The following is a 12,135-nucleotide window of genomic DNA, read 5'->3' on the forward strand; positions in this document are numbered from 1 at the left end:
ATTTTTTCCCTGGAAGAATGTAAATTGTGTCTCAACCTGCAGTATGTCAGGCAGGGGTGGACTCTTACTAACTTGTGTAGGACTTTCTAGTTTTGTTTTAAAAACAGAACAAATGTGACTTTGAAGAATTAGAATAATTAATTAACTCTTAGAATAATTTAGTTAACTGAAAAAACCCAAAACCAACACAACCCAACATATCTTAAAATTTCCTCTATAATTTTTGTCTTCTACTCGGCATCATTTAATGAGCACTGGTAGCTAAAAATCTGCCTACAAAGAAAAAATATGTGCCTGAAAATATTTTTTAAAAAATTATGACCTACCACATTGAGATTATTCTGTGTTCTTCTTAGTCTCTGCTGGATAAGCACAAAGAATTTAATTTGTAATATCGAATGTAACAATCCATCTTGTCCTAATTGGATGTTAGGCACTGTTCACTCAGGTGAGGGGCTTGGGAGGGCTAGCAATGAAGATAGGGGTTTACTTTTGTCTGGAGGAGAAACCACTGAATTAATTGAACTACTGATGGGAGAGCTCCTGCCTCAACGAAGTGAGATCTTAGTGACTACAGCTGAAATAGCCAACTCTTTATTGTGGACAGTTTAAACCCCATAAAAGTTGTGTGTTGTAGTCTGTGGTCAAAGTTTTAAATGCCACTGACAGTTTCCATTGCAACTTGCTACTGTGACTGAAGATAAAAACTGAGAATGAAAAGCTTGATCGTTCCTAAGAGCTTGTGAAGACAAGCAGGGTGACTCTAATGACACTTGTTGGTCTGCTACAACAATGTCACTTACCCAAACCTGTAACTTACATAATTTGAGAAAAAGATTTGTAAGCTTGATCCTTGCTAAAGATAGCCAACACAATTTTTCCCCAACATCTGAGGTGGAAAATACTGTTGCAAAAAGCTACATTCTACTTTTCTAAGCATATTTTTTTCTCATCACAAGATGAATGTTGTCTGAATTGAAGTTTAGACTTCTTTATTTACAAGAATTTTATATTTTTTTTACCTTTTTCCAGTTAGATTCTGATGTAGAATTATGTATAAGTAGTATTCTTTGTGCTTTTTTTTAGTCACCACTGCATTTCCTCTATTCCACTCTGTTACAATGCATTAATGTAGTCTTTTGAATTTTGGCTCATCTCTTTTTGGAAGATTTGACAAAGAAGGTGAAGCTCTGGGGGTAGTGACTAAAGTAAACTTGGGGCAGAGGGAGAATCATTTTTTGTGCTTGTTAGCACTGTTAAGGCTCAGCTTTTAGAGAGCCACTACCTTTCCTTCACTTTCCTGTTTTTATTGGCATATACCATATGCTTAAACATCTGTGAAATTTTTATGCTTAAACACCAGTGAAATTTTTATTTTTATCAGTGTCATTTTTATTTTCCAACTCTAAAGAAAGATGTAGCGATCACTAACTGCAGTGGCATGAATTGTGTTACTTGCAGAATCTTGAGACCTCACAACAGAGAAGCTGAAGAGGTTTTTTTTTAATGAAGCTGAATCTTCAGTGTATTTAGTTAGATTTGTTACTTAAATAATTACTTTAGAAAGCTCTTAATCACATTAGCATATTTTTCTTTTTATTACGAAGTTACTTTTGACATATTAAAAGCAAGAGTTCTTTTTATGTTGATTTGTCAAAGGACCATAGTTTTGTTATTGATGAACTTCTATATGTGCTACATTTAAAACAAGTTTACCATCAGATGAATTTAGTAATTTGGGGAGAATAAGCATTGAGCTTCAGGTAAAAATCTGTAATTTGAGGAAGAGGGATTCTCCCTGGGCCAGTGTTTACTTTTGTGGATTGAACATTTAGCTTGTCAGCTTCCCTAGGAGGTTAGCTCAGCTTTGCTTTGAGGGAGCTGATTGCATTTGGTTTCCCCTAAATGCCAGCAGTGGGTCCCATCTGTGGAACTGAGTGATCGTGTTTTCTTACACTGTCATGGTGGTTTCCTGCTTCTTTTTCTAACACCCAGAGTACTCCAGCTGTTGAGAATTAATAACTTTTGAGTTTAGAAATTTCATTTTAAGTTGCTGGTTACTATTATTTTCCTGTTACACAGTGACCAAGTTACCTCCTTCCCCTTTCCAGTGGGAAATGAGTGACACATGATTTTAGGGGCATATTCAGAATTTTAGGTTTTGTGTGCCTTTTTCCCAGTAAAGTTCAACACAGTAACTCATTCAAACTTCATCTAAGCATTCATTTTTTCCGTATAGAGGGTTTTCTATCAGGTTTTGCAGTTTTGCATGACAGTTGCGTGTCCAGGGAAAACATTTTTCCATTGATTTACTTTAAACTCAACATATCCTATGCTGTCAGCAAGTTCTAGTTTTATTTTGGAATTCTTCATCTGAGGAATGTGTGGGTGAGATGTTCCCATTTTAGCTGTTTCTAGCTGGATGTGGAATTCCAAAGCGTCAAATTTGTCCTGTGATATGTAATATGCTTTTGGCCAAGCATTACTGTAGGTTTAATTTGCTGGCTTTGGAGAGAGTGAAAGAGGGAAGTGTTTCAAATACTGCCAACTTCCCATTTGCATTGCGTGATCCCAACCCAGAAATGCAGTGAACTTGAAACATCCTGTTCTGGATTGTAGTTATTGCAAGTACAACTGGGGAATTTCAGGGTGTGGGAAACAGCTGTGACATGGTGCCCTTAGTCTGTCTCCACTGAGAGGCTGGATCATTCTGTTCATATGAATTCAATCAAAATTAAATGACAGGGAAAGTGTGTTTACCCCACTGCATAGTCCACCACACATGAACTAACTAAACCAACTAAGTAAAGCCTGCACAGAATTCTGTGTGATTCTGTACCCTTATGGCTTACAGTGCTGCTATTCCCACGATAAAGGTACAGTGCTGCAGAGTAGGTTGTGCATGACTATCTATCTTGAATTAGGTCCAAGTATATATAATAGCTGTAGTAATTTAGATGGGTTAAGCATAAGGTTTTCAAACTGTGTCACTGAACAGCTGAGTCGTACTTGGCATGCATTGATTAATATCATTCCTACAGCAGCCATGACAGCTGGTAAGGGAGCACACAGAGAGGGGTGGTATCATCTTAAGTCAACAGTGTAGGATTCACCAAAGATTGTCAGAACTTTAAAACCATATAGCCAGCCACTAGCTTGAATGATGTACCTTTACTTCTGTGTACATGGATAAACATTTTATTCCCCAATTATGTTTTTTAGAGGCTGGATAGCTGACTGAAATAGTAGATCTGCATGTGCATATAGTTTTCTGCATGTAGGAATATGTGCTTTACATACACAGTTAAGTGTAAAGAAAAAATGCTGTGAGAGACACTTTGCGTAGTTGTTGCTGTACAGAGTGAATGTAACACTAGTCTGTTTTCTTTAGAAGAGACCAACCAGAAAACATCAGTGTATCCAGTTATCACTGCAACCATATCCATATCAGAGCTGGCAGCTTGTTTCCAACGCACTAATCAAGATGTCCACAAGCCTGTTGCGGACAAGGGACAGTCTGGACTTCCTGAGAACCCTTCTCCTCATTCAATGTCTGTTTTCAGCAAGAGAGAAGCAAATGATACAGTTGCTGAAAAATTTTCACTGGATCAGTGTAGCACTTCTCTTTCAAAGCATTCGGTCCTTTTAGAAATGCCAATGGACAAAACCCCCAAATTGTCAGCAGAGCTGTCTGAGCGACACTTGGCAACCACTGGAGTCCCAGCAGAGAAAGGGAATAGAAGGAGGAGAAGGTTAAGGAAGAAGAAAACTCTGAGGGCAGCCCATGTGCCAGACAACAGCGATACAGAGCAGGACATGGTTGACTCTAAGCCTATCCGGAAAATCAAGGGTGGAAAGGTTCCTAAAGGAGAAAAAGTTACTACGTCTACTCCTCCAAGAGAGGAGGGTGGAGTTACTGCTCAAGCTGCAAGAAACAAAGACGGGGATGACAGTGACGCTTCTCTGGAGTTAGTGGCAGTTGCAGCACCTCACTGTGAGGTGGTTGATGTTGATTCATCAGAATCAGGAGATGAGAAACCAGACAGTCCATCAAAGAGGGATTCACACAGCTCTGTGGATCAAGCAGTCCTAGAGGCATCTTGCTCTGGTTATGATGAAGTGAGCTCCACCAGTGAGATTGGCACAAATTACAGGAATGATGGGAAAAGAAGGTGAGATTATTGTAGACTTCGCAAAAGTAATATTATTTATAGTACATAATATTCATAAGAGGTCTCTCTTTTTTTTTTTTCATCCATTCAGAAGGTTTTACATCAGTGACTTCAGGAATGAAGTAAAAGGGAAAATAAAAACTGACTTGACTTTTTTGGTCAACAAATGAATGTTGTTACCTACTAATTTCTCTTAATACAACAACATGGCTGCCTAGTTTGGTTTTGAGCTTATCTGTCACAGCATATTTTCTACTAAGTGTAGAGTCTTGTGTTTTGGACTATTACTTATTCCAGTATTTTGTTTGAAAATGAACATGCAAAGTCCAGTCTCACTACTGTTTATTTTTGTGTTACAGTGTGGCTGAGACACAGACTTCCATATCATCACTAAGAGGATCAAAGAACTCCTCAGGTATATCTTTTAAGCGTTCCTTCTGATGCTTTGTACGTAGTATCTTGCAGGACTTTAAGTTAAGTCTTGATCAAACTGCTTCCATGGGGGAATTGTGCCCAGAAGATACAAGCTTGCAGTCAAAACTGGAAGTGACATGTACTTACATCTTACACTGAGTGCTTTGTGTCTTGACTCCTCCACATCCCCCTGCCCCTCCCACATGAACATTACTGCTCCACAGTCTCTGTAGAGCTGTAGGAAAAGCAATAATATTATCTTTTTTTTAAATTTTAAAGGTATTTCTGGACTTAGTGTCATATGAAGGTCTTCTTAGCATTTTATATTGCCTTCTGTCACATTCACAGTCCAGCTGGGACTCACAAATTTGACTTAGAGGTGCTGAGCTCATGAAATAGCTCTGGTGGTTGCCAGTATACAAACCACAGCAGCGTGTTTTCTTGACTGCGTTCCCATAGTCAACAGTACACATGTCTGTCCTACAGAAGCGTCTTCAGAGCCAGGTGAGGATGAAGAACCTACAGAGGGAGCCTTTGAGGGACACTTGGCAGCAGTGAATGCTATTCAGATTTTTGGGAACTTGTTGTATACCTGCTCAGCAGACAAAACAGTTTGTGCCTACAATCTTGTTGTAAGTAAGATTGTGGGAAAACCTCTCTTCTCCACCTCCCCAGCCCCTTCTCCCTATGAGAGGGACAAGGGGAGATAGATTGCCACATGTATACTGATATTTTTTAGCTATCCTGCCCTGTTCTGTTAGGTGCATATCCTGAGAGGTATTATGGGCCTTTATGCTGACAGACTCTATGCTTTCCTTTTTAGAGCAGGAAGTGTGTGGCCATCTTTGAAGGACATACTTCAAAAGTGAACTGCCTTCTGGTCACTCAGACAAATGGGAAAAATGCTGCACTCTACACTGGCTCAAGTGACCACACTATCAACTGTTATGATATCAAGGTACTCAAATGCTGTGTTGATTTACTTATGCTGCATTTTTATTCAAGTGTTTCTTTACAAATATAAATTTAAAAAGCCTTTAAAACCCATATGAGCTGGATATGAGCACCACTTCATATCTCATCAGAGTAGAGCAGGTTAAAAAAATCCCACAAACCAAACAGCAAACCATTAACTGATTTACTAAAGATCCTTCCTAATCTTCTGACTAGCTTGTCAGTAGAGTTTTTGCCATAACAGCATGTCATGATCCCAAATGTTGGCAACACCAAAGTGCAGGGTAGTTGTTTGGCCATGAATCTCACTTTTCTTCCTATATTTCTAACTTCATTGCTTCTGGAAGGCACTGCTCTCTGCTCTCTGCTCTATCTGTAGAGCAGCCATAAAGAGAACAGCTATCTGTTATGCTGAGGGCAGGTGAAAGAGCAGCTTGAGATTTCCTGAAGCTGGATATTTGAGGATAGGTGATAAAAAGGCTTGCCCAACCTGTGACTTGAAGGACTAGAAAGCAAATATCTGCTTCAGGGAGCAAACTGCAAGACATTTTAAACCCTTAAGTTCTGTGGGGAGCTTAATGGGGAGTCCTCAGCCTCAACCATGTAACAGGTAGTTTTCATATGTATATATATATATTTGTCTAAATTTCTATGTGCATTAGAGGTTGTGACTAGAATAAAATGTTTGGGGTTATAACTGGTTGCTGAAGTACAGTCAAGCCTTAGAGATGTTCCTGATTAAAATGAGGATCAAACTAACATGTGACACCAAACTTTCAGATGTTTTCCTTCAGTTCTGTTGGTTTAAAAAGTGAAAATCATAATTCATTTCAGGCTTTTTTCCTTGAATTGTTTCCAGTCAATGAAAATCTCTAAGTACTTCTTTCCATTGCCAGACCAGAGAGTGCATGGAACAGTTTAAATTGGAAGATCGAGTGCTCTGTTTACACAGTAGATGGCGGATCCTTTATGCAGGTCTTGCAAATGGCACTGTGGTTACTTTCAACATAAAGGTAAGTTTGTTTAAATATTGACACCTGAAAGCCTGTTGTGATGCAGTTTCTCTCCACTTTGTGTTTCTTTCCCTTCTTTATCTACAGTAGTAAGTGTATTTGTAATGAAAACACTTTGGTATAAACAGTCACTCTTGGCCTCTTTTGGTTGTGGCCTGAAGGTGTCCCATCTCCCTGTCTTTTTGGTTACCTTTCTTATAGGTGCTATAATTTTGTTATCTTTTTCCTTAAGGTTCCTCTTCGTCTACATAACATAAGGAGTTATTTCCTTGATTTGGAAACTTATTTCTTAAGGTGCAACTCTTACAGCTGCTGAAATTGTGTGTTATTAAACTGAAAACAGGTGCTGTAACAAGTACAACACAAAAAGGACTCAATGGTCTAGTCAGTGTCATAGCAAAATTTTAGTTCTTGAATACCATTTCTTTCTTCTCCCTCCAGAATAATAAACAGGTTGATACTTTTGAATGCCATGGCCCAAGAGCAGTGAGCTGTTTGGCCACAGCTCAGGAAGGAGCACGCAGGTTGTTAGTAGTGGGCTCCTATGACTGCACTATCAGTGTGCGAGACGCGCGGAACGGGCTGCTTCTCAGAACCCTGGAAGGTCACAGCAAGACTATTCTCTGCATGAAGGCAAGTGTCTCTGAAAATACATTTTAGACAAAGAATGCTGAAAATGATGACCAGATTGTGATAGGAAATAGAGAATTTCTGTTTTAAATTATAAAAACCGAGCCATTTGGTAGGGAAGTTATCTCTGGCTACCGTATCTCTTGTCCCCAGCTGCCACATCTCTGTCTGTTTTCTGAACACTTCAGGAATAGTGATTCCATCACTTCCTTGGGCAGCCTGTTCCAATGCCTGATCATCCTTTCAGTGAAGAAATTTTTCCTAATATCCATTCTAAATGTCCTCTGGTACAACCTGAGGCTGTTTCCTCTTGTCCTGTCACTTCTTACATGAAAGAAGGGGCCTACCCCCACCTGGCTACAATCTCTAGCTGTAGAGAGGGATAAGATCTACCCTAAGCCTCCTTTTCTCCAGGCTAAACACCCCCAGCTCCCTCAGCTGCTCATAAGACCTGTGCTCTAAATCCTTTACCATCTTTGGACACACTTCAGCAGCTCAATGTCCATCCAAAACTGAGCACAGGGTTCGAGGTGTGGCCTCACCAGTGCCAGGTACAGGGAAGCAATCACTGCCTTGTTCCTGCTGGCCACACTATGGCTGGTACAGGCCAGGATGTCATTGGCCTTCTTGGCCACCTGGGCACATACTGGCTCATGTTCAGCTGGCTGTGGACTAGCACCCCCATGTTCTTTTCTGCAACAGCTTTCCAGCCACCCATCCCCAACCCTGTAGTGCTGCATGGGCTTGTTGTGACCCAAATGTAAGACCTATGTAAGAAGCATGTTTATTTCATGTTGTTAGAAGATTCAGAGACTATTTAAATGTGAGTTTGCCAATAGAAGGAAAGCTGGGGAAAAGATTAAGCTAGTCTTCACATACCCTGATAGTACAAACCTCAGAGGAAACTAGAAAAGATGTAACTCCAGAGAAGTATTCTATTTTGGTAGAAGAATCACTAACACTTATTCACATGTTTCTGGCTCCTGAAATTCTGAAATGGAACATGTTCTTGTCTGACAGCTTTGCTGTGACCACTATAATGTAACAGATGGGGGGAATTCCATAAATTGTCACTTCAAATGATATAGTGTAGTGGCACAGATGTTTTTTGCCTGGTGGACTAACCTAGTCCTACTTCAATGGCATCATACTGTGGTCCCTTCTTGATCCATGTGGGTCTGTTGAGCTGTCTTTCTAGATTATAACTGGTCAGGAGTATTGTTTTTCTTATGAGAGCAGAATATAAGTGCACGGCATATCCAAAATTTCCGGGAAACATTAGACTTTACTGTGCATGTGCAGAACAGCATTCTGCATTTAGTTTACTCGCGCCCTGATTTGCTGCTGAGCTGTCCTTAAGAATAACCCATAGGCAGGATGAGTTAGCCTGGGGAGTTAGAAGTTAACAGCTTCTTACGTCAGTTGTTGAAGTGTCAAAAATCATTGTAATACATTGTCTAGCTCTTCGTGAAGAATTCCGTGCGTGCTTTTTTCTTCATACTCTTAGTTGATTTTAAGTGTGTCAGATTTAGGAAATATTGCAGTACAACTTTAAACTGAACAATGTCTTAATATTTTGCTTGCCTATTTCCATATCTGTTACAAAAAATAAAACTTTCTTTTTTTTTTGGTAAGGTTGTGAATGATCTGGTATTCAGTGGCTCCAGCGATCAATCTGTCCATGCCCACAACATTCATGTAAGTCTCATACGGAAAGATGGAATGACTTTTGCTATTAAGGCAGTGAATTCCTATGCTATAAAGTCAGTATTTCCAGAATGTTTGACTGACTGGTGGGGCAGATTTCTTCCAGAAAAGAAAGTCTCATGATTTTGTGAATATGACTATGCACTGTAGGTAACTCAGAAGGTATGAAGAAGCTACATAAATGTGCTGACTGTTGCCACATGATAGGCAATACCTTTCCAGCTGGGGCTCTTGCTTTTGCAAAGACTACTACAAACATGTGGATAATATGGAAGGGGTTCAGAGAAAAGCCATGTGAAATATTCTAGTGGGGAGAGTTTCTTTATTACAGGAAGAATTTGAGGAACACTGTGTTCCAAGCTAGACGGTTCAAAAGTGGTTATACTGTCATGAATGCTTTCTCTCTAGCCTGCCATTCTCTCCCTCCTTTACATCATCTTGCCTCAGTCCTAGCAGAAGCATTCATGTAGCTATGCAATAAGTTAGATTAAGAAACTTCTCAGAGGGAAATTTTAATTGACAAAAAAATTTTGAATAAATTTCTGTATGTTTAGCTAACAACCCCAGCTCCTTCAGCTGCTTCTCATTACACTTGTGTTCCAAACCCTTCACCAGCTTCATTGCCCTTCTTTGAATTCACTCCAGCTCTTTAATGTCCTTCTTGAACTGGGGGGCCCAGGACTGGACACAGCACTCAAGGTGTGGCCTCACCAGTGCCAAGTATGGGGAAAGAATCACTTCCTTCATCCTGCTGGCCAAAGTATTCTGGTACAGGCCAAGTTGCTGTTGGCCTTCTTGGCCACCTGGGCACACTGGTGGCTCATGTTCAGAGGTAGAAAAAGAGAAGAGAGAACTTTATATAGACCCGTGCATTTCTATTGTAGTGGAGCAGCTCTGTGTTAGCATGGGCTCACAAAAGGATAAGTAGTATTTGATTATAATCTGTAAGTGCCTTCACAGGAAATGGAAGTCTAATAAAGGGTGTTTGGAGTAGTGAGCATTGAAGCAAACTACCCTATCTAGTTTAGGTAAGACTATTTTGTTTTGTTGTTTAAGAAAAACCAAACCAAACACCTATTTACCTTTTTCTTGATGCAGACTGGAGAGCTAGTACGGATCTACAAAGGCCATAACCATGCAGTAACGGTTGTGAACATTCTTGGGAAAGTGATGGTGACAGCATGTTTGGATAAATTTGTTCGTGTTTATGAACTACAGGTAAGAAAACAGGTGGTTACTAATGACATTCATCTCATATGTGTTAATTAATTATTTTGAAGTCAAATAGAAGTCATCTTTGTGCTTTCTGGTCTCTGGCCCATCTCTCTCTTTCTTGTCATTCAGTGTATACATAGTTGTCTCACCAGTCAAAATACATGGGTTTGAAAGAATATAACCTAAACCATTTTTTTAGAACCTGGGTTATTCCGAGACAGTGACAGCTCAGAAAAGTGGGGAAATGTTCGTTTTGTGTGCTAAGAGACCAAGTGCTTAGTTGTACAAAAAGACCCAGAAACAATGCAAGCAAAAGTGAGCTTTCAAGGTGTCTATAAAGTTTGGAATCCACCATAGAAGTTTAGTTGCTACCAAGGAAACTGCTTTTTTACATGTCTGAAAAATGGCTGTTAAAAAATGTCATTCTATTAAATGTGTGTTTCTGTTTCTTTCAAGTCACACGACCGCTTGCAAGTCTATGGAGGCCACACAGATATGATCATGTGTATGACCATCCATAAGAGCATGGTAACTCCCTTCTTTTCACTGGTCTTAAAGAGAGGGTTGTAATTGCCAAAGGTGCATACAAGACAGTTTTATTTTTTCAGATAAAGAAATCAACCTGCTGTTTGACTACATTTCCACGTTGCTCTTGTCAGCAAATCAAGTTGCTATAACAGCTTTATATTTACATAACATTATTGTCTGGGGAAAAATCACCGTTTAGCTTACTGTAGTCTTAAAACAATAGTACTTTTTGCAGTGATGATTACATTAAAGAGTCTAGAAATAGTGAAATAATTCTGCTTTTTCAAGTGTCAATCCTGTTTGACTTTTACTCAGATAGTAGAGAAAAACTTCACCCACAGTCAGACATCTAGTAACCTTTGGTAGAACATAAACAAAGGTGTGCAATTGATTCAGATTTCTTCATGCATCTGCCCTGCAAGATAAGATTCAGAAGCACTTCTAGATAAATATTTCTTAAAATAGTCTTTAAAAGCTCTTATTTGTCTGCATGTCTAGGGATTTGTTTGCAAAGTTTCTTTGAGACTGTAAAATAAAAGGTACAGTAGTGATCTGTAATAACAGAAGAGTTAAGTCCAAAAGAACAGATTTCCTACTAATTGGAATACATACTGCCCAAGCATCACACCTCCTGTGAGTCCAACCTGAAGCTTGAACTGTGCCCTAGCAGTGTTCAGTTGTGGGCATTCTCAAATCAAAGAAGGATTCAAGTGAGAAGTTAGGGGATGAGTGAAAGCATCTGCATCAGTCTTTCTGAAATTCTGATGTTCTTCCTCACACTTTGTCTCTATCCATTTTTGATACATGTATAACTGGTTAAGTCCTGGAAATATATTCAACTTGGCATTTACACCTACATATTTTTTAACTTTAGTGGATAGTACCATAATTTAAAAAGTTTTCTTAACTGTTACACACATGACACTATCAACAGTTGAGGTTATGGAAGCATTTCTTACTCATTTGTAGGTTTTTGTCAACTATGAATGCATATCTTAAAAGAACTTGGTTATACCCATTTTTTAAATTTAAAAGCCTTGCATGTTGATATTTCATTGTTTTTACCTACACTGAAGTTTTCTTAAAATTTTTTTCCTTTTTTTATTCCCCAGCTTGCTTATCTGTAAATGTTTCTTTTGTAGATCTACACTGGATGCTATGATGGCAGTGTCAGAGCTGTGAGGCTTAATCTGATGCAAAATTATCGATGCTGGGTAAAGAGGAAAATGTTTTTAGCCTTCCTTTGTTACAGAATTTTCGGGGGGTGGTCTCTACTCACTTAATCTTGGGTAGCTTGACTTTAAATTTATTCTATTTTTTTTCAATAGGTATACACTTTTTACGTGTAGGTACCTATCACTAGTTTCATTTTTCATTGTCTTTTCTCTGTGTGTGTATATATATGGTTTGGGGCAAGTTGCTAGTTTTAAATTACTGTTCTTTCTGGCAGTTTTTAGAGAGTGACTTATAACTGTTTAAAACAAAAAACTTCAGCTGCATCA

The 12,135-nt window shown here is 39.0% G+C and overlaps 1 protein-coding gene across 5 annotated transcripts in view; it reads left to right on the plus strand.

Moving 5' to 3' along the window:
- Nucleotides 1–12,135, plus strand: part of ZNF106 (zinc finger protein 106) — a 41,118-nt gene that overhangs the window by 23,050 nt on the left and 5,933 nt on the right. For 3 of the 5 annotated variants that reach the window (XM_085062307.1, XM_085062312.1, XM_085062310.1), the window contains exons 11-20: nucleotides 3,392–4,172; nucleotides 4,532–4,587; nucleotides 5,073–5,218; nucleotides 5,410–5,544; nucleotides 6,437–6,553; nucleotides 6,995–7,186; nucleotides 8,819–8,881; nucleotides 9,989–10,108; nucleotides 10,562–10,633; nucleotides 11,776–11,847. In XM_085062307.1, the coding sequence (XP_084918433.1) occupies nucleotides 3,392–4,172; nucleotides 4,532–4,587; nucleotides 5,073–5,218; nucleotides 5,410–5,544; nucleotides 6,437–6,553; nucleotides 6,995–7,186; nucleotides 8,819–8,881; nucleotides 9,989–10,108; nucleotides 10,562–10,633; nucleotides 11,776–11,847 (1,754 nt within the window). The remainder of the gene's footprint in view (nucleotides 1–3,391; nucleotides 4,173–4,531; nucleotides 4,588–5,072; nucleotides 5,219–5,409; nucleotides 5,545–6,436; nucleotides 6,554–6,994; nucleotides 7,187–8,818; nucleotides 8,882–9,988; nucleotides 10,109–10,561; nucleotides 10,634–11,775; nucleotides 11,848–12,135) is intronic. The other 2 variants (XM_085062308.1, XM_085062311.1) reach the window with 2 other exon arrangements.

Source organism: Lichenostomus cassidix, chromosome 5, assembly GCF_008360975.1.
Source record: "Lichenostomus cassidix isolate B80296 chromosome 5, HeHo_3.0, whole genome shotgun sequence".
NCBI classification, from domain to species: Eukaryota; Metazoa; Chordata; class Aves; order Passeriformes; family Meliphagidae; genus Lichenostomus; species Lichenostomus cassidix.